Genomic DNA, 21,675 nt, shown 5'->3' with positions numbered 1-21,675 from the left:
CACCAGAGGATGGAAAATAGGGCCACATCCGTCTGGATTTGGCAGACAGGATCGGATCGCATAGTCACCACTGACATCTGCCACACCATAGGGGTGAATAGATGGTCCGATCAAGTTCGCCTGAAAAACTGACAGGTGGACCTGATCGGACAGCCTGTGTGAAAGGGGCCTTAGAATGTCTCCACTTTGGGTGGAGGAGCAGTGGAGACCCCTTTGGACAGGAATACTCTCAGTCTGTGGAGAGGGTATTGTTAGCTGCACTAGCAGATTTAGATGGACTTGATTGACAAATTACAGCTGAACTCCAGCTAATCATTTTTAAGCAGTTAAAGTAAGTTTTTTTTTTTTTTGTTTTTTTTTTTTTTTGTTTTTGTTTCCCTTTTGGGATGAAAGTTTACATAAATGAATAAAAGCTGACCATTGTCCCCTTGGCCCCGCCCCTGTCAGTGGTAAATGATCTGTCTCAACCCTCTAATTATTAAAAAAAGTTGAAAGATACCAGACTTACTGTGCAGATCACCAGGTGAAAATAAAAGGAAAACGTCTAAAAATGAAAACAATTGCAGCCAGTTCTTTTAAGAATTGGTAGGCTGTGATATTATACATTTTTATTTTTGTGCTTATTACCACTTTCATCTGATATATACACCATTTAATACAGTGCAGTGTTTTCAGTTTAAGGCCCCGTTCACACCTGAACGATTTTCAGCTTGAAACTTGTAGCTCTAAAATGCTTAGCAAACAATATCCCATTCATTTCAATGGTTCCTGATCTGAGTGTTCTGTATTATGAAGCAAAACACCTGTCCCTCAAAGAAGTACTTGAGCTTCTTTTTGGCAGATTGTAGACAAATTGGGCCCTATAGACTTCAATAGGAACACCTGAAAATGTGCAACATGAGCAATTTACGAGTGTTTTGTCGCTTGTTTTCTGCTCGAACATCAGCCTAATCTCCTTCACCTCTCCCCCCCCCCAGTGCTTTCTATTGGCTAACAAAAACACCCCCCCACCAGAACACTCCGATCAGCGCTGCCAGTAATTGGCTGAGAACGCTGATTGGGAGTTGGTCATCTGTTGGTTTTCCAGCATGCATGTCTGACAGAAGCTGGACAGATTTTATCACACCTGTTGGCATAAATATGGGCCGGATTTCAGCATTTTTTTTATTGAACTGGCCAATGTCGGCCGGCAATCGGCCTGTGTATACGGTGCTTAAGCTACAGAGTTTTTTCAAATATCCTCATTCTATAATAACAGTTGAAACAACATGTGCCGCATACGTGTGCCCCAAAGTATGTTGTAATTTAGTGGGATTTCGGGCCACTAGATGGCAGTATAATATCACCAAAATGTTTACATAGTGGAATTTATACATGGGGTCTCCCCCCCATAGTGTTATCATTTTCAAATTTAGGTATGTTTGCAATTAAAAACTGTAAATATGTTCAGGCTTGTGTGTTTATTATCCGACTTTCCCAACTTTCCCAGTGCTGTGTTAGTAGAAACTCCAGTAAAAATGTCCCTTAAAATGTATTTAAACCTTAACAATTAACTTTTCTTATTTGATCTGTTAAATATACAGTTGAAATATTGTAAACTTAAATATCAAGCTATGACAAATATTGTAAACTTAAATATCAAGTTATGACAATTATAATGCAAAATATTACATGGGCAACATACAATATAACGTTATTACATCTTTGAAGAATCTGTAGAACCTGGGATTTTGGATTTCGGAATGTGATGGATGGAAACAAAGCGGTAAAAATGAAAATAAAAAATTCTGATTAAAATACATATATATACAATTGAAAGCATGTTGTTGTATTGAATTCATACATTTGATGTTTTATAAATGGGAAAAATATTCTTGTTGTCAGCAATTCCGAGCTGTCCTAAATCTTGTAATCTTGTGTGCTCCCGTTTTTGTGCTACCTGTAATGAAGTATGTCCCACGATGTGCAGGCTGCCGGATTAGAGCTGCCCTGTCCTCATCCTGCTGCGGGTCTCTGGGCTCAGCTGAAGTAAGAAGATCTGATAGGGACACGCCCCTCCTGGCCTGTCCTCCATTGCAAAAAGTTATTTCACTGATTACACTGCCTTTAATACAAGGTGTGAATGATCAGTCACAGGATCCCCCCCCCCCCAACCATTCACAGATCAACTTACAAGTATTGTAATCAGTAAAGAAGAGGGTAGAAGGGGGTGTGTGTCTATCATCTTTAGTGGAGATGAGCCTGGCGACACAAAGATCAGCAGCAGGAAGAGGACAGGACAGTGAAGATTTGTACAGAATGCAGCAGCCCACACATCATGGAACATACGTGTTTACAGGTAAGTAATGTAACTAAAGCTGTAGAGACAAAAAATATTTTTTAGCTAAACCTCAGCTTTAACCACTTGCCGACCGCACACTATAGTTTTTACTGCTACAGTGCGGGTCGGCTGCGCAGAATCATGTGTACAGTATGTGTGTGTGTATATGTATGTATGTATGTATGTGTGTGTGTGTGTGTGTATATATATATATATATATATATATATATATATATACACACACACATAGTATCTCACAAAAGTGAGTACACCCCTCACATTTTTGTAAATATTTAATTATATCTTTTCATGTGACAACACTGAAGAAATGACACTTTGCTATAATGGAAAGTAGTGAGTGTACAGCTTGTATAACAGTGTAAATTTGCTGTCCCCTCAAAATAACTCAACACACAGCCATTAATGTCTAAACTGCTGGCAACAAAAGTGAGTACACCCCTAATTGAAAATGTCCAAATTGGGCCCAAAGTGTCAATATTTTGTGTGGCCACCATTATTTTCCAGCACTGCCTTAACCCTCTTGGGCATGGAGTTCACCAGAGCTTCACAGGTTGCCACTGGAGTCCTCTTCCACTCCTCCATGATGACATCATGGAGCTGGTGGATGTTAGGGACCTTGCGCTCCTCTACGTTCCGTTTGAGGATGCCCCACAGATGCTCAATAGGGTTTAGGTCTGGAGACATGCTTGGCCAGTCCATCCCCTTTACCTTCAGCTTCTTTAGCAAGGCAGTGGTCATGTTGGAGGTGTGTTTGGGGTCGTTATAATGTTGGAATACTGCCCTGCGGCCCAGTCTCCGAAGGGAGAGGATCATGCTCTGCCTCAGTATGTCACAGTACATGTTGGCATTCATGGTTCCCTCAATGAGCTCCCCAGTGCTGGCAGCCACCACTATGCTTGACTGTAGGCAAGACACACTTGTCTTTGTGCTCCTCACCTGGTTGCCTCCACACACGCTTGACACCATCTGAACCAAATAAGTTTATCTTGCTCTCATCAGACCACAGGACATGGTTCCAGTAATTCATGTCCTTAGTCTGCTTGTCTTCAGCAAACTGTTTGGGGGCTTTCTTGTGCATCATCTTTATAGAAGATGCTTCCTTCTGGGGCGACAGCCATGCAGACCAATTCGATGCGGTGTATGGTCTGAGCACTGACAGGCTGACCCCCCCACCCCTTCAACCTCTGCAGCAATGCTGGCAAAACTCATATGTCTATTTCTCAAAGGCAACTTCTGGATATGACTCTGAGCACGCGCACTCAACTTCTTTGGTCGACCATGGTGAGGCATGTTCTGAGTGGAACCTGTCCTGTTAAACCGCTGTATGGTCTTGGCCACCATGCTGTAGCTCAGTTTCAGGGTCTTGGCAATCTTTTTATAGCCTGGGCCATCTTTATGTAAAGCAACAATTTTTTTTTTTCCGATCCTCAGAGTTCTTTGCCATGAAGTGTCATATTGAACTTCCAGGGACCAGTATGAGAGAGCGAGAGCGATAACACCAAATTTACCACATCTGCTCCCCATTCACACCTGAGACCTTGTAACACTAACGAGTCACATGACATCTGGGACGGAAAATGGCTAATTGGGCCCAATTTGGACATTTTCACTTAGGGATGCACTCACTTTTGTTGACCACGGTTTAGACATTAATGGCCGTGTGTTGAGTTATTATTTTCTACATTTTCGGTATATTTTTTAATTGTTATAGAGCAAAAAAAAAAAAAACCCAGTGGTGATCAAATACGACCAAAAGAAAGCTCAATTTCTGTGAAAAAAAAAAGTGTAAAATTTGTTAGCGTACAGCATTGCGTGACTGCGCAATCGCCAGTTAAAGTAGCGCAGGGGCAAACTGCAAAAAAAAAAAAAAAAATGAAAAATGCCCTAGTCATGAAGGGGGTAAAATCTTCCGGAGCTTAAGTGATTAATGTTTTTTTAAAGTGTATTTAAAATCTCAAATTAAAATGTGCCCGTATAATTGTTTCATATAATTGTAACTCACCTTTTTTTTTTTTTTTTTTTTTTTTTTTTTTTTTTTATGGAGAATTGACATTGTTATATTTTGGTTTGCGTTGATGATTTACTTTTTTCCCTATAGTGTATGAAATACCCACTGGGCACTATTTGAGAGAACTTCATGGCCACCTCAATGTTGTCTATGATCTGTGTTGGTCCAGCAATGATCAGAATGTACTTTCTGCTTCATCTGATGCTACAGTCAGGTTTGTATGTTAATGAACTTGCATGTGCATATTTCCCCTTTTCTTTTTTGGCACCAAAAGACGGAATTTACATGTGGCTTGTGGCTGATGCCAAGTGGAGACCTTTGAAAGGTCTGTTTTTGCAAGACAGATAATCAAGTAGTCTCACTCAGCAGCCTGCTTGTATGATTTTTACAGGACTCCCAGCTGCATTATGACAATTATAAGGGGGTCTCACTCTCACCACAGTTTTTTCGGTATAGCTTACAACATGGAGAACACAGCTCAAGGTGTAATATTCCCTGCTTGTCTTTACTTTGAAGGAGGGAAATCAGGAATTCAAAAAGGATATCTCAAAATTGAAGGGATCAGAGTATCAGAAGATCCTTTGACATTCAGCTAAAGCTAGCCATTGATGGATCGAAATTCGACCGGTTCAGAATGGGCAGACCATTGTTCAGAAGTCGATCTCTTGATCAACTTGGTCAGCTTGGTCACTGCCACTGGCTATAACCGGCAGTGCTGATGAGTGTATTCTGAAAATGGGGAATCTCCCCACTGTCAGAATACAATAACTCCGTGGGAGAGATTCCCCCATCCACCTCAAATGTGTGAATGGGGTGTCAATCATGTATGGCCTGCCTAAGACTCTAATATCAGTTTGGCATTCATTGGCTTTTCAATCAGGGTTCACAAAAAATCCACTATATGACTTATGTTTGGTAGAGCCTGCTACTGACGTTAGATGATTATTAAAACTATTAGGTATATACTCAAATTAATGTTTTACAATCATTTGTAAGACCTTTTACAAAAAGCGTTACAACTAAATTTAGTTTCTTTCAAATAATTATTCATTTGGCAGCTTTCCTTTTAAATAAAACCAGTTAGTATCAATGTTGAATGGATTAAAAAAACTGTCGTCTAGAGCTGCACGATTCTGGATAAAATGAGAATCACAGTTATTATGCTTTGGATAAAGATCACAATTCTTGGCATAACCTCATCTTTCACATTATACAAAAATAATGGGCTAACTTTACTGTTTAGTTTTTTTTTTATTCATTGAAGCGTATTTTTTTCCCCAAAAATTGCTTTTGAAAGACTGCTGGGCAAATACAGTGTGACATAAAATATTGAAACAACTGCCAATTTATTCTCTAGGATCTCTGCTAAAAAATATAAATATATATATATATATATATATATATATATATATATATATATATATATATATATATATATATATATATATATATATATATATAAAATATACGTTTGGGGGTTCTAAGTGGTTAGCAAAGAATACTAAAGCAAAGAATACTGATTTTGACTTGTAAGCAACAAGTGTCAGAAAAAGGCTTAGTCTTTAAGTGGTTAAACTGACCTCATTTGCAGACTGAAGTTCATCCCTTTGATCTAAAAAAAAAACAGATGATGATACAATTTTCTTTTTATCTTAGCACTGAGCAATGTTGTGATAAACTTTGCCGGCTGCCTTTTTTTTTTTAACAGCTCTGATCAAAGAACGGCTCTGCACTTGTTGCACGAATTGTGGAAATGCCGGATTAAGATCGTGAGGGGGGGTTGAATCAACATGGTGATTTTGTAATGATTAATCGTGCAGCTCTACTGTCGTCTTAGTGCTTGTTCACACTTGGTGTACTGTCATGCATTTTTGAGCATTTTTTGATGCAAACAAAATGCATGGACAATAAAAAATCTTTTTTTTTTTTTCGTTTTATAGAACCAGTTCACACCAGTGCATTGTGTTGCAGTGAGTTGGAAATAAAAGTCCTGTCTTCTGCATTTTGGATTTGTTGACCTGTATTTTGTCATTAAGTGCAACTGAAATGGGGTCCTTGAAAAAAAGCAATGAATGAGATGTTTTCTTTAGTTTCTCTGCAGCAATACTTAACTTTTCAAATAGCTCTACTTTGTGCCATAGGAGGAACATAGGGGAAGATTTAATAAAACTGGTGCACATAGAATCTGGTGCAGCAGTGCATTGTAACCAATCAGCGTCTAACTTTAGTTTTTTTCAGTTAAGCTTTGACAGTAAGCCTGGGTTCACACTGATGTGACAAACAGCTGACATTGGGAGCACATGACGTATATAAAGCAGTCCTAACTGGTCCGACACAAGTCGTTCTGACTTTGAAAAAGGTTCCTGCACTGCTTTGGTCTGACTTTGTGATATTTAATGGGCTGAAGTAGGATCAAAGTTGGATCACCATCTTAACTGATCCAACTTTGGCATACGACTTGTGCTCTGATGATCTTGACTTTTACTGTTTTTGCTTTTGACACTTTTTGGGGTGAATGGGTAGGGGTACAATGTACCCCTACCCATTCACATAGGGTGGGGGGCTTGGATCTGGGGGCCCCCTTGTTAAAGAGAGCCTCTAGATTCCGATAAGCCCCCCGCCCGCAGACCCCGAAAACCAATGGTCAGGGTTGTCGGGAAGAGGCCCTTGTCCCCATCAACATATGGACAAGGTGCTTTGGGGTGGGGGGCGCATGTAGCCCCCCCTGCCCCAAAGCACCCACCCCCACATGTTGAGGGCATGTGGTCTGGTATGGTTCAGGAAAGGGGGGGCGGTTGCTCAACCCCACCCCCTTTCCTGACCTGCCGGGCTGCGTGCTCGGATAAGGGTCTGGTATGGATTTTGTGGGGGGGGCATGCTGTTTCTTTGGGCATAGGGATTCCCCTTAAAATCCATGCCAGACCAAATGGTCTGGTATGGTCTTGGAGAGGGAATTCTATGCTGTTTATTTAAATTTTGGTGTGGAGTTTCCCCCTTAAGATTCATACTAGACACAAAGGGCCTGGTATTGTCGGGTTCAAAGTCGGATCCCATTCATTGAAGACGGATGGGTGTCGGACTTTAGGTCGCAGGGCAAAGTCAGATCCACAGTCATACTGCTGTCGTGTCATACCAGTGTGAACCCAGGCTTAAACCTACAAGCTGATTGGTAACCATGCACAGCTGCACCAGATTTTGTGTGCAGCAGTTTTAGTAAATCTGCCCCAAAGTGTATTCTACTTGTAGTAAGATATTTGTCAGTAAATTTTTTATCACATTTCTCAAGCTGAACACAATGCAATCCTGTATAATTGATAATTAATATGTTACACTGATACATTTATTTTCCTTAAAGACTGTGGAGAGTTGCTATGGAAGCTTCATCTGCCATCAAAGTATTACCTCACCCGGCTTTTGTTTACACGTCAAAATTCCACCCGATGTCTGATGATCTGGTTGTGACTGGATGCTATGATGCTGTGATTAGGGTGTGGAATGTAAAGGTGAAGGAAATCAATGGCCAGCTTCTGCAAGAGTTTGAGGGTCATAAAAGTTTCATCAACACCCTTTGTTTTGATGCAGAAGGTACGTTCCATATATCTGTGCAATTTTTAAAATATTTGTGGCTGGGTTATAGCTATGTGTATTGCACCGCAAAGTGTGCTCCAAAACTTTTTGGTAGTTGAGATCAGACTCCGAAGCATGTCAAATACAGAATAGACAGTATGACAAGTTGCAGACCCTTGATTTTAATGGCACCCATTCCAATCTATGCGACTTAAAGTTGCAACAACTTTGAAAAGGTTCCTGCACTACTTTGATGCGACTTTCTTGCAACTTGCGTGCCAGAGAGTGTAAAGTTGCATGAAAGTCACACTCAAAATCGCACAACTTTGGAGTCGCACTAGTATGACCCGAGCAAATGTAACATTCCAGCTGTGCTGATCCCTGGAGAAATAGTGCAGGCATGTGGCTTTCCAGCATCCGTAGTAGCAGGGGGCACCTCCTGGATGAAGACTTCGTGGCAGGAATAGTCCTGTGTGGTACAATAAAATAATGTACAGTATGCTGTAAACTATTTTCCCTAGTGTGCAATAAAAGGACATATTTTTTCTTTGGCAGTAACAGTCTGTAAACAGTGGTGTTTAACCCCTTCAAGCCTAAAACCAATACTAATGCCTAAGCACAATCATATATCATCACAATTACTTTGTGTATCCTGGTGGCTTATAACTTTTTTGTTTTTTTAGGATCAAATAGGATTTCATTTGGTGGTAAATGGTAATGATATCTTCGATTATTTTTTATTGTCAAAGGAAAACTGTCCCAAAATAGTAAAAAAAAAAAAAAAAAAAAAAAAAGAACTGACACTAACAGACACCGGTACAAATTATTGTTTTTTTAAATCCCATACACAGAGTAGTACAGGTTTTGCTCAAGAATATCCCTGTATTCAGCACCATCCATTTTTCCTCAACTCCGACCAGTTTCCCAGTCCCGACTGCTGAAAAACATCCCCACAGCATGATGCTGCCACCACCATGTTTCACTATGGGGATGGTGTTCTTTGGGTGATGTGATGGGTTGGGTTTGCTCCAGACATAGCATTTTTTTTGATGGCCAAAAAGTTAAATTTTAGTCTCATCAGACCAGAGCACCTTCCTCCATACATTTTGGGAGTCTCCCACATGCCTTTTCACAAACTCAAAACGTGCCATTTTGTTTTTTGCTGAAAGTAATTGCTTTCTTCTGGCCACTCTGCCATAAAGCCCAACTCTATGGAGCCGTGTGGCTTATTGTCGTCCTATGTACAGATACTCCAGTCTCTGCTGTGGAACTCTGCAGCTCCTCCAGGATTACTTTAGGTCTCTGTGCTGCCTCTCTGATTAATGCTCTCCTTGCCCGGTCCGTGAGTTTTGGTGTGCAGCCGTCTCTTGGCAGGTTTGCTATTGTGCCATTTTCTTTCCATGTGGTTATGATTGATTTGATGGTGCTCCTAGGGATCATCAAAGATTTGGATATTTTTTTATAACCTAACCCTGACTTGTACTTCAACAACATTGTCCCTTACTTGTTTAGAGAGTTTTTTTGGTCTTCATGGCAGTGTTTGGTTAGTGGTGCCTCTTGCTTAGGTGTTGCAGCCTCTGGGGCCTTTCAAAAAGGTGTGTATATGTAATGACAGATCATGTGACACTTAGATTGCACACAGGTGGACATCATTTCACTAATTATGTGACTTCTGAAGGTAATTGGTTGCACCAGAGCTTTTTATGGGCTTCATAACAAAGGGGGTGAATACATACGCACGTGCCAATTATCATTTTTTTTATTTCTGAAAAATAGTTTTATGTATGTATTTTTCTAATTTTACTTCACCAACTTAGACTATTGTGTTCTGATCCATCACATATAATTCAGATTAAAAAAAACATTGAACTAAAGGCTGTAATGTAACAAAATAGGTAAAAAGCCAAGGGGGGTGAATACTTTTGCAAGGCACTGTATATGCGGCCCCAAAGGAAAATGCCCGGTGCAGTGAGGCCGCATTTGTGTTCTGTCAGCATCAAGGGGTTAAAAGAACAATTATGGATCGTACTGAACACACACCTTCCCTAACATTTTAACCTAACTCTAAAACGTAACCCAACCTAAACTGAGCCTTTAAAGTTATCACCTATCCTTAAAAAAATATTTGTTAAAAAAAAACAAAAAAATGGATCATGTTTCCATAGTCAGTTTACAGGTTTACATGCCTCTGTCATCCGCAGCCCTGCCCTCTGTTCTCCCCCCTCCCCTCCCTGCCTGTCAGCTGGAGACACTGCCCGCCCCTCCACTCTTGCTGCCATAAAAAACTATTATATGTATACTCCATCTGTTATATAACACTAGTCCCAGTTGCCTGTGCTATATAAAAACTATGCCAATTTATACCTTATCTCAGAGTTTCTCCAGGTGCTCACGTGACTGCTAGTCTCTCTGCTCCTCTCCTCCCGGCTGACGTCAGCAGGAGTTCTCTGCCCCTCCCACTATAGCTGTCAGCCGGGAAGAGGACAGAGCCAAGGAGTCACATAAGTGCCAGGTGTCACTCCAAGATGAGGTAGAAATCAGCATAGTTTTTATACAGCACAGGCACTGGGACACATATCGTTATATAACAGATGGGGTGGTATACATATGGTATAGTGGCTTAGCAACCACTTTTACCTCATGCATAATATCCTGACCGTACCCTTTAACCCTAACCTATTTATAAACCCTAGATGATGAGCTTACCTTAACCTCATCAAAAATATTGGCGTTCCAACCTGTCAGGCTTGTGCTAGAGGCCAATGAGAACTCCTTTGCCAATTCCAGCTTTTCAAAACCCTTTTACTTTATAAATTTAATGAAGAAAAATGATCAATGCTTCCTATGTGCTGTTTTCACTGTTTTCAGCTAAACATAAAAAATGTTCTTTAGACTTTCCTGTGTTTACAACTTCTCTTCTGAGGCCTCAGTCAGCTACATTAACTGTCAAAGGATAACTATGTTACTATTGTATCAGTGTGATCCCAGCAGTCACTTTCCTGTACACAATGGTGGTTCTTATAGGTACCAATTTAGGAGAATTTAAACAGTTGAAGGAATCAGAATTGAACAGTGAAGTAAAGAAGAATTTAAACGATGGAGACCGAGTGATTATATATGACTATAGGAACGCACAGCAACTTTAGAACAAGAACATGAGTAAAAGGGGAACTTGGGCTTTAGAAATCATCTGTTAGTTTGGAAAAGTAAATTGCATGCATGTAATGCCCTTCTGGCAAGTGACAAAAGTTTGCTAATATTATAACAAAGTATCTTTTATAAAGCCTCTCTGTTCCCCAGGCACTTACTCATGGGTACATAGAAGACAAGATTATAAATTCTAGTTTAGTTTACATCAGACAGATGCCCATATTTACATTTGGAGCAGAATAACCCTAGGTCATGTTCAACAAACCTTGTTCCTTCTGGGTTATGTTGACTTTGGCTTTTGCAGCACTGCCAGATTCTGACTTTGAGATCAGTATATGCACAAAACGTAACCATAGTAGATTTTTCTCACAATGCTTGTATTTACAGTCAGTTCGAAAATATAGAGTTACTTAAGTTACATAATTATTGACCAATAGTCTCTAACCACTTTTTTTTTTTTAATCTCATATATCAGTTTCCATTACACTTTTGTGCTTGAAAACTGCAAGCTGTTGTGTGTATGTTTTGATAAGCATGTATTTATTCATCTTTGTACTTTAATTCTTATTTTTAATTCACATAGACATTCGTTTTACAAATGTTTACTGCAATGATTTTCCTATATATTTCTGATTCCCTTCAGTTTGATATTTGCACTTGAAAAGTTTGATATTTACATTTTGCTCATGCATTATAAATTTGCAAAATACAAAATATGTGTTTTGTACTTAATTATTGGTCCAGGAAGGCACACTATCATGGAAGAATGCAGCAGGGTTTCATGTTTTACACCAAGACCACAGTGATGTCAAGTACCTCAGATAAAATTGTGTTATCAGCACCTTAGGGAGTCTACTGCCAACTCTCAGAAATGTCATATTAAAAGAAATAAAAATAAAATAAGTAAAGGGTCAAAGAGCTTTTCTTGGCTAGTTGGCAAATGGACTATATATATATATATATATATATATATATATATATATATATATATATATATATATATATATATAATCCCTCCCCGCCCTAAACAGTACTCCTTTATTGTAGTGCCTTTCTGCATCGGGTACTAGTACTTTCGAAGGAGTGCACCTATTTAGGGGACCCCTCAAAGCACCCATCTGATGTGAAGGTTACGCAAGCTGATTTTAGCATGGTAGATGGCTGAATGCTCTTTTCTTTTTTTGCCTAGGAAATACCAGCCTTCATGATTGTGCACAGCTTACTACTGCTTGGGGAATGGGGCAGAGGCTAACTTTGTAACTGCTAAAAATAGAAAAAAATTCTCTAGAGCCGATGCAGTGAAGTCAGAGGACCCCCACTGTTGACAGTTCATATTTGCCTTAATTGGTAATAATTAAAATGATTGGCAAATTAGTATGTGTTAACACAAACTGTCATATACATTTTCAGAAATACAAATTCCCATGAAAGCATATCCATTGCAGAAAGGTTTATGCATGGACTGATCGAGTTTTAGTAAATCGGGTAAGATGTTAAGTAAATGGCAGAATATGTGCTCTGCACAACACATAGACTTCTGTTGTTGTGCTTTTAATGATTATGACATTATGATTGAGAAGAGTTGTGCAGTAGCCATATCATTATTGAAAAAAAAAGAAAGCAATTGATAACCACAGTCCATGGTGTGCTGGGTGGATTGTATATCCATTGTTAATATCTTGCTATAGCGAATCATTAAAATTTTAGCATCCTCATAAAACCAATGTTTTTAGTCTGTACCTGTTTTTGTATTTTAGGGCTACATATGTTTTCAGGAGACAGCTCTGGACTTATTATTATGTGGCATGCCGGGACTAGCCGAAGTTGGCAACATAATCCAGCAGAGCACTGGGCTATTTTGAAGGTAGGTTGTGGTCTGGATTTTTCTTGAGTCAAAGGATAAGTGGCTGCTGGGAAAGAAGCAGAATGCTGGTGAAATAAAGGGGATGTGTTCCTGGGGACATCACAAAGCTGAATTGGTTAATTCTGGCACTTAATACTTTCAGTGTGGGAAGTGTGTGCCATTGGTACACAGGCTTCCAGCACAGGATGAGGTGAGTATGGAAAATACTAGTACTGTTAGATATATGTGTTAAAATGTTTTTGGTGATTAGTGTTGTGGTGAGGTTAAAGTGTGCCTAAACCCAAAAACAAATAAATTATTTATTGCAGCCTTCCAGTTCTTAGATGTGTTTTCTTTTTTCATGCCTTTTTCCCTTTATTTTCACCCGGTGATCCCACTGTTAATGTACTTCATGTAACCATAACACTCACCATACTGTGTCAGGACAGGAGAAACAAGCAAGGGCTAGCAACAATGCTCCATTCCTCTTATCAATAACATAGAGGGTGTGGTTCTGTAGTCCCCAGCCATAGCAAAGAACAGTGCAACTGATAACAGTCTGTAGAGGCAAAGAGCAAAATTAAGCCTCATGCACACTGGTTTCTGTAAAAGCTGTTTATCCTGATAGGAGAAGATCACCGTTATAAACTCAAATAAGCTGCATTTTTTTAAAACAGTTTAATAGGATTTAACAGAGTTTGGGAGTTTATTTATTTCATTGGCCATAATTTTATTTTATTCTGGCCATTAAAATAAACACTGAAGTGCTTAACTTGTCTAGAATTTATGCGTGTTTATGAGCATTTAACAGCGTTCAGCATTTTTTGTGGTCAGAATTCCTGCAATTTTAGGGCATTCAGAAAACAGCCTATGAACTGCTAAAAGCATCCATGTGTGCATGGACACATAGGCTAACATAGAGGGGAGTTTAATGGCAGAAACAAAATGCCCAAACTCACAAAAACGTGGGTTTAAGGCCCCATGTACACGGGATGCTGTTAAACGTGCGTTCAGAGGCAGTTGGACGCTTTTTTCAACTGCCCCTGAACTAATTCAATGTTATCCATGTACACAGTCTCAATTATTGCCGTTCTTTTGCAGTTGCGTTTAACAGCGTTTCTTTGGAAGCAAAAAAATGGGTTCAGACGCATTTTAGTTTATAAGCGTTTTATTGCCCTATATTTTAGACCTATAAAGACAAAAATATGATGGAAAACAATGAAAAAACATGAAAAATATAGTTAAAAATGTTTGAATTACTTGCGATGATTCATAGACCATATATAGCCATATATAGTCAATATATAGACCATATATAGTCATACTTTTTCAAGTAGAAGGTCAAATGTGGCAATGGACATGCGTGTGAAATTAAAAAATTTGTCGGGGTAGGTACGCAGCTGTACGTACATGTTTACAAAATATCCTGCCGACATTTGCTGCGCAATCAAAGGATGGGTGCAACAGCGACAAACTCTGACTCTGGACCTCTCACGCAATTTTCTGTGTCATTCTAGCCTCATCAAGAGCAATGTCAGGAGTCATTTCCTCACATATACTTATTATGAGATCCATTGCAAAAAAAAAAGCACAGAAAGAGGCAATAACAAGTACACAACTGCTCTCTCTGCTGCTGCTACTCACTCTGGTCAAAATGGCTGAAATAGTTAACTACAATGTTTTTTGAGCTTGGGGAGGGTCTTAAATGAGGTAATCCTAATAAACGCTTCTAGATGCAAACGCGGATAAATGCGGCTAAACGCGGCGTGCAAACGCGGCTAAACAGGCGTTTTAAACACAAGTTTCAAGGTGTCAAAGAAAAGTCGTTTAGAGGACTTTGCCTCAGCATCCCGTGTACATGGGGCCTAATAGCAGCAGTATGCCTTATCAGCTAACAAGATTTCTGGCAAGATCAATAGGTATTTTTGTTGCATTTATCAAACAGTTCTAAAAACAAAAAAACACTTTCAATAGTATGTTTACCAGACCAAAAAGGACCAAATAACATAATTTCTTCGTTAGGGTTTACATACTCCTTAGATGTTAAAGTGTATGTAAACCATGAACTAACTTTTTTTTTTTGTTTCCTTTTCGGTCTGTTAAAGTATATCAAAACCCAAAAGCATTGAAAGAATAATTCCAGGCATCCAAATTGGGCCAATGTAACTGTGCATATTCCATACCTGACCGATGCCGCTGGAAGCTGGAAATCACTGAAGTAGACATCGCTACTCCAATGATCTCCACTTGCTTTAGGTCAGCTGCTTAGCACCAACACCATTCAGAGAATGCTTTGCATTTTCTGAATGAATGCAAAGCATTCTCTGATTGGATGAGATTGAAAGCGTGACATCATCTTTACACGTGTTTGAAATATAGTACATCCAAGGTAACAATCAGGGCTCCCTTCATAGATACAATGGAGTGAGCGTAGGTACCCTAGGACAGAAAGTGTGTTGTACACAGGATTTTCAGGTGAAAATACACACAAAAAAAGTTAAAAAAAAAAAAATTAATGTAGCTACCACATCTAATGTTTGGTAAGTTATCTCATATTTGTTTATGGGTTAAGATATAAGAAGGTACATTTTAAGGTTTACATACAGTTTAGCATTTAAAGCGGTAATAAACACAAAAACAAAAAGTATTACATTACAGCTTACCAATACTTAGATATGTAATGTATGTGATGTATAATGAATGGTGCTAGAGTGAGTGCAAAGATTGCTGTATGTGTTGTGCAAAATCAAATAAGTAATATGCAACACAGCTAATAAATAAAGTGCAAAATAAGCAATCAAATATTGTACAACAATAAATAAATACACGGATAATAAAAATCCTCAAACTGAAAGAATATCAAATCATCAGTGACTAATAGGTATATGACCGTAAACAAATTACATAATATTGGATTAGAATAAAGTGCAAAAATACTATAACGTGTGTGTGTGTGTAAGTGTAATTATTGCTTCAATAAATCATCATGTGATACATAAGTCCGTTATGCCAATCTTTGGGGCTTTGTATGTCCCATCACTGTCAGTGTGAGAGTGAATCAACTTCTGTTTCCTCTTTTGAACCGCTGTGACACCTCCTGTGCTCTCTAGCCTCTCACCCTAATATTGCTTTGGTTAAAGCATATATAGATGTTATCCCAATGTGGTGGTCCTCTTGTCACCACTCACCTCTAGGGGCCCTCTAGTAATCCTCCCCGGCTTGCGGGTCACTTTGGTAAGCAGGATCTCCTCTATGGTACTCTCTGCTCTCAGTCTCGTCCAGGGTTACAGTATACATATGTGTGGAAGAAACTTACCATAGTGTATTACTATTTTTTAAAAGTTTAATTAGGCTAAAAACAGTTTTACTCACATTTGGAACAATAAACAATGCATATCATCTACCAGTCGCCGAACTCCTATGTGCTCTGGCGTCACTTCCGCTATGCCTCGCTCACGCCCTTTGAATTACGTCACAAAACTGCGACTTCTTTAAGGGATGAGCTTTAATTTGTCAAGTCCATCTGCTAGTCTAACACTCCCATCTACCCAAACTGACTGCTGTACAGAAGTGTCTGCTTTACTACTTCATCCAGAATGGAGACACCCTAAGACAGTAAGTGGGCTACTGGCTGGACCACCAGGTGAAATAAAAGAATAAAGCCTATAAAATAAGACTAATGCAACCACCAGCTCTGGATCAGTAAGCTGCAATAGAATACATTTTTGTTTTGGGTTTTAATATCGCTTTAAATCTGTTTAATAAGGTAGAATTAATAAGACTCCAGAGTGCACACGAACTTGCAAGCTTGCCGGATCTCTGGAAGGATCAACAGATATATTGAATGTATAACAAATCAAAACCAAGCAAATGAGAAAAGTTAATTGAGTTTTTTTTTTTTATATACATTATGGTTACTCTGTATAAGCCTACAATTCCACTGTGGCAAATAAGAGGTTTAGCAGACAAGACCTCATTATGGCAGTTGCTGAAAGTTTAGTTAAACATTTTTTTTAAATTTAATGTAAACACTGTTCCTTGTGCCAATGGAAAGTGTCCCTTGTGCTGGTAGCTGTCCTCTTAATTGAAATATTCCAGCTTTTGCTCCCCCACCCCATACCCCTGCAGCAGTAATCTTCCAAGGCTGTGGGGGTTAAAGTAGTTACCCTGAATATCTCCTAAACTTGTACAGTTTAGGAGATTCAGTATATTCGCTGCTGCCGACCTCATCGGCGCATGCACACTGAAGAAACGGGCCCTGGTACAGTTTCTTCAGAAGCCGTGTCGTGACTGGCGGCTCCCACGTGCTTGCGCGCTATAGCGGCTCCGGCCAATCAGATCGCCGGAGCCGCGAACCTGGAAGTAACTTCAGTGGAAGATGTCAGCTGTGTACTCTGAGTGCCGATGCTGTTTCAGGGTATCGTTCTGAGGTAAGTATTTCATAATGAGCTAGTATGCGATGCATACTAGCTCATTATGCCTTCGCCTTGCAGGGTTTATTTTTTCTTTCTTTCTGAGGTTTACAACCTCTTTAAAGCGGAGTTCCACAAAAAAAAAAAAATTTAAAGTCAGCAGCTACAAATACAGCAGCTGCTGACTTTTAAAATAAGGACACTTACCTGTCCAGGGTGCCCGCGATGTCCTCACCTGAAGCCGACCCAACCCTCAGCTCCGGGTGGAGGCGTCAGCATCTTCAGTAAGGGAATCAGGAAGTGAAGCCTTGCGGCTTCACAGCCTGGTTCCCTACTGCTCATGTGCGAGTCGCGATGCATGTTCTGAATGGTCCCTGCTGTCTTTTGGGACCTGTGTGTCTCCCAGAAGACACCGCGGGGGGGGGGGGAGACAGAGGGGGGGCCAGACATGGCATAGATCTTTTGCCGGAAGTGGGAGCAAATACCTTGATTAGACAGGTATCTTCTCCCCCTGAAAGGTGCCAAATGTGACACAGGAGGGGGGAGGAACCGGATCAGCATAAGTTCCATTTATGGGTGGAACTCCGCTTTTAATACAGGCTCTGGACCGGTCATAAGCACTTGTCAAGATTGCCAACTATGCTCACCCTTTCTGCCCCGCTCCTTCAGTCATAGAAGCCGTACTGTAGCATCCATGAATGAGAGCACTCTATGAATGGAAGAGGCAGACATTTCTTTCACCCACCCATCCTCTATTCATAGAGTGCTTTTCATTGATGGAAACTATAGTGAGCTTCTATGAATGGAGGAGGGGCGGAAAGGGCATCCATAGTCAGCACCCTTGACAAGTTTTTATAACAAGTACAGCTGCTGTATTTATCCACACAGCACCAGAAATTACAACTGTGGGGATATTGAGGGGGAAAGGGAGCACAGGATGGATGATTTCAGCTAAGATAGCAGCCACCAGCACATAGGACACATCTCATTCGATGCAAGTACCATCCCCTGTGCTGATTAAAAAAACTAAAAAAAAAACTAGACTTAGACTTCAAGACAATATTTATCTTTTGCACAATTTGAAATATTTTGTTAGTCCTGTAATACACCTTTAATTATTTTTCTACTAGGAGTTGATTTAGGAGAATTAAGCTCTTCTGATATAGATTGGCTGGCTGCGGTACATAGACTAGACTAGACTTTTTCAGTGTAGAGCGCACAGCTGTTATGTGGTAATTTCTCTTGCTTTGTAACTTTAAAAGACATAATTGTATTAAGTAAAATGATTCATGTTTTCAGCACTATAAGACGTACTGGAGGTTAAAGCGGAGTTCCACCCGAAAGTGGAACTTCCGGTTTAAGTACTCCTCGCCCCCTGACATGTCACAATGACAGAGTGCAGCACGACTCGCACGTGCGCACCCGGCTGTGGAGCCACAAGCTATCACAGCCGGGCGCCCACACTTACAGTGCCGGCACCATGGAGAGGTGGGGGAGAGGAGCGAGATATCGGGCGGCCGCATAGCTGGACCGTGGGACAGGTGAGTGGCTGTTTATTAAAAGTCAGCAGCTATACTTTTTGTAGCTGCTGACTTTTAATAAACCTAAAAAACTAGTGGGACTCCTCTTTAATAAGAAAAAAAAAATTGATTGATTATTGATGCAAAAACTAATGCTAGCATTGTTTACTGCTTGAATGAACAAACATTAATACAAATTTAGAGATATTGCATACTACTAGACATAACTAGATACACTACTGCATTAGACTTCCTTTAATTGAACATAAATTGACAAACATTTACTTTCCTTTATTTTAGGAAATAAAAGAAAGTGATATGAAAGGGATTGCAGTGAATCACTTACAGGTTCATCCAAATGGAAGACGTTTGTTAATTCATACAAAGGATAGCGCACTCAGGATTATGGACCTCAGAATGTAAGCTAGTTTTTGTATTTTTCTTGTACTAATAGACCCTCTTTATTTCTTGTTTTGAGTCTATAAAATCATTCAAACATAAGATGCAGATCACACATTACAGTGCACCCAACACTAACCACCCCACAACTGTGCATTTGTATGTAACCATCAGATTCCCTGGGTACCACTCTTTTTTATTTTGAACTAATGTGTGGCATTTTAACAAACATTTCCAAACTTACTGATAGGGCTAAATATGCTGTCGCCTGTTTGAATAGACAAAATTTGTTTTCTTCTGCTTTCCGTGTGATAGCCCTAAGGCCAAGTACTCAAACACTGAGCACACAACTGGGGAGGCAATCCAGTGTTTCTGGTTTTCCCTATACGCTAAAGTACTGGGCTGTTTACTGTGGCCTGGGTGTAGATTGTATGGTGGAGAATGCTGACAAAGCTGAGTACTGGTTTACTTTACCCTGGCACAACAAACAAGCATACCACATTTGGGTCTACTCTGTAAGAACTGTAATGAACTACTTTAGTGAGGAATTCCTTTTCGTGAATTGTTTTTTTTTTTTTTTCCCTCTTATGATCTTGGGAAGGGTAATTGTAAAATGTAATATCTGGTCCACCCAGACCAAACGGGCTTCAATTATAATAGAAAGGAGCCAAATAAGATTAGGAAGCTGTTAAATGTTAGAAATGTAGATCTGAAATAAACTTCTAAACAAGATGTCCAATTCCGGGCACTCAAGTTTTTTGCCATAATATGCACTGCATATTTGAACAATATGACAGACCTACCAAGCAAAACCCTTCCTTCCTCACCTAGTCTTCTTGGATCGTCAGCCATCTTGATTGACCCGGCTGGGGAGACATGACTAAAAGGCAGCAACAGAAAAGCAGGGTGGAAGATCAGTCCTTGGGACAGAAGATCATCTTGGGGATGTCTGGGACCAGCTGCACCACATCTGTGTACCAGAGTCATGGAGGCCAATCAGGAGCCACCAGAATGACCAGGATCCCTTTAACCTCTATGCTGCACATTGGAAAAGGGAGAAGCTTGAGAGGGCAAAAGGCGTCGGTAATAGCTCCATGGTGCAACTAGAGTGTCTGTCGCATTCCGTCATGGGATCCGTCACTCTCGCCACAAATCTTGACACCTTGTTGAGAAGGGAGGCCAGCAGATCCATGTCCAGTGTGCCCCACTGCAAACAGATTTTAATAAACACGTCTAGGTACAGTGACCACTCTCCTTGATCCAAACTGGTTGACGACTGAGGTAGTCTGTCCACCAGTTTTCTATGCCCGGAGTGTAAACAGCGGAGAAAACTGGCATGTGAGTTCCACCCACCTAACATTGCGCAAGTTCTCCAGTGCCGCTGCCAAGCTGCTTGTCCTACCAGGTGATTGACATAGGTCACCACCAGGGTGTTGTCCGACTGGATACTGACCAAGCACCCTTAAACAAGCTCAGTCTAATGAGTTAGACAAAGTCTGATCGCCTGTAGCTCCAGGATATTGATTGGTAGCTGAGATATCTCCAGCATCCAACAGCCCTGGGCCGACCTCAGAGGTCCTGCTCAATCGTCCCATGCAGATATGGTTGTCCAAGGACACAAAAGACTTATCACAGGATAACGTTAAATGGGTGTGTGGACAAGGGATTATAGCGGTGCTAGGGTCAGGAAGATTAGAGAAGAAAAGATAAAACAAAAAATACTAAAATTACAAATTTTATTAATAGTCTATCAAAAATACAATGTACATTATAAACAATTCATACAGTAATTATACAAATTTTGTGGATACATGTACTGTAGGTGACCCTAAGAATGGTCAAGTGGGCCAGATGGCAAGTGGCCGTTGAAGGAGGGGGGGCTCGTTTTCCTACATGTTTCGCCAAAACATTGGCTTCTTCAGGGAACAGGAGCTCATAGGGTGGATATATATAAAAAATTCTGTGTGGTGGACATGAAAACACATGTTAGAAATATTAATTTGACCAAACACTGCATAGTAAAAACAATGACACATTGCAACTGTGGCTGGACATTCATGCGACCCTAAGCTCCACACCACTAAACGGAACTGCGGACATACCTGGGGCGTCAGTGCCCAAGACGGGAGGGAAGAGAGGGAGAGGGGGAACACAGCCACCCAAGGAGATCCCCACCGGGGAGCAGGCAGACCGCGCCGTAAATTATGCCTGCAGGGGGCATACAGTAGACCTGGCAAAGGAATGTAAAGATAGTCATGTGTCATAATGCACTGTGGTAGTTATTCCAGGAATAGAGGGTTGCGCATATGTGCATTGTATTAAAAAGAGAACAAAAAATATATGTATATAAATAGGTATAAATGTATCTATATCTCTGGAAGAGGTGCGGACTTACATGTATATCTAAAAGCTGTAGAGAGGCAAGGTCAGGAAGT

General features: G+C 40.2%; 1 protein-coding gene across 3 annotated transcripts in view; it reads left to right on the top strand.

The window, feature by feature from the left end:
- Nucleotides 1–21,675, top strand: part of AHI1 (Abelson helper integration site 1) — a 458,771-nt gene that overhangs the window by 156,806 nt on the left and 280,290 nt on the right. For all 3 annotated transcript variants that reach the window (XM_073627325.1, XM_073627324.1, XM_073627326.1), the window contains exons 12-15: nt 4,440–4,563; nt 7,705–7,934; nt 12,824–12,930; nt 19,142–19,260. In XM_073627325.1, coding sequence (XP_073483426.1) covers nt 4,440–4,563; nt 7,705–7,934; nt 12,824–12,930; nt 19,142–19,260 — 580 coding nt within the window. The remainder of the gene's footprint in view (nt 1–4,439; nt 4,564–7,704; nt 7,935–12,823; nt 12,931–19,141; nt 19,261–21,675) is intronic.

This window comes from Aquarana catesbeiana, linkage group LG04 (genome assembly GCF_042186555.1).
Source record: "Aquarana catesbeiana isolate 2022-GZ linkage group LG04, ASM4218655v1, whole genome shotgun sequence".
Lineage (NCBI taxonomy): Eukaryota > Metazoa > Chordata > Amphibia > Anura > Ranidae > Aquarana > Aquarana catesbeiana.
This window is presented reverse-complemented; position numbering and strand designations above follow the sequence as displayed.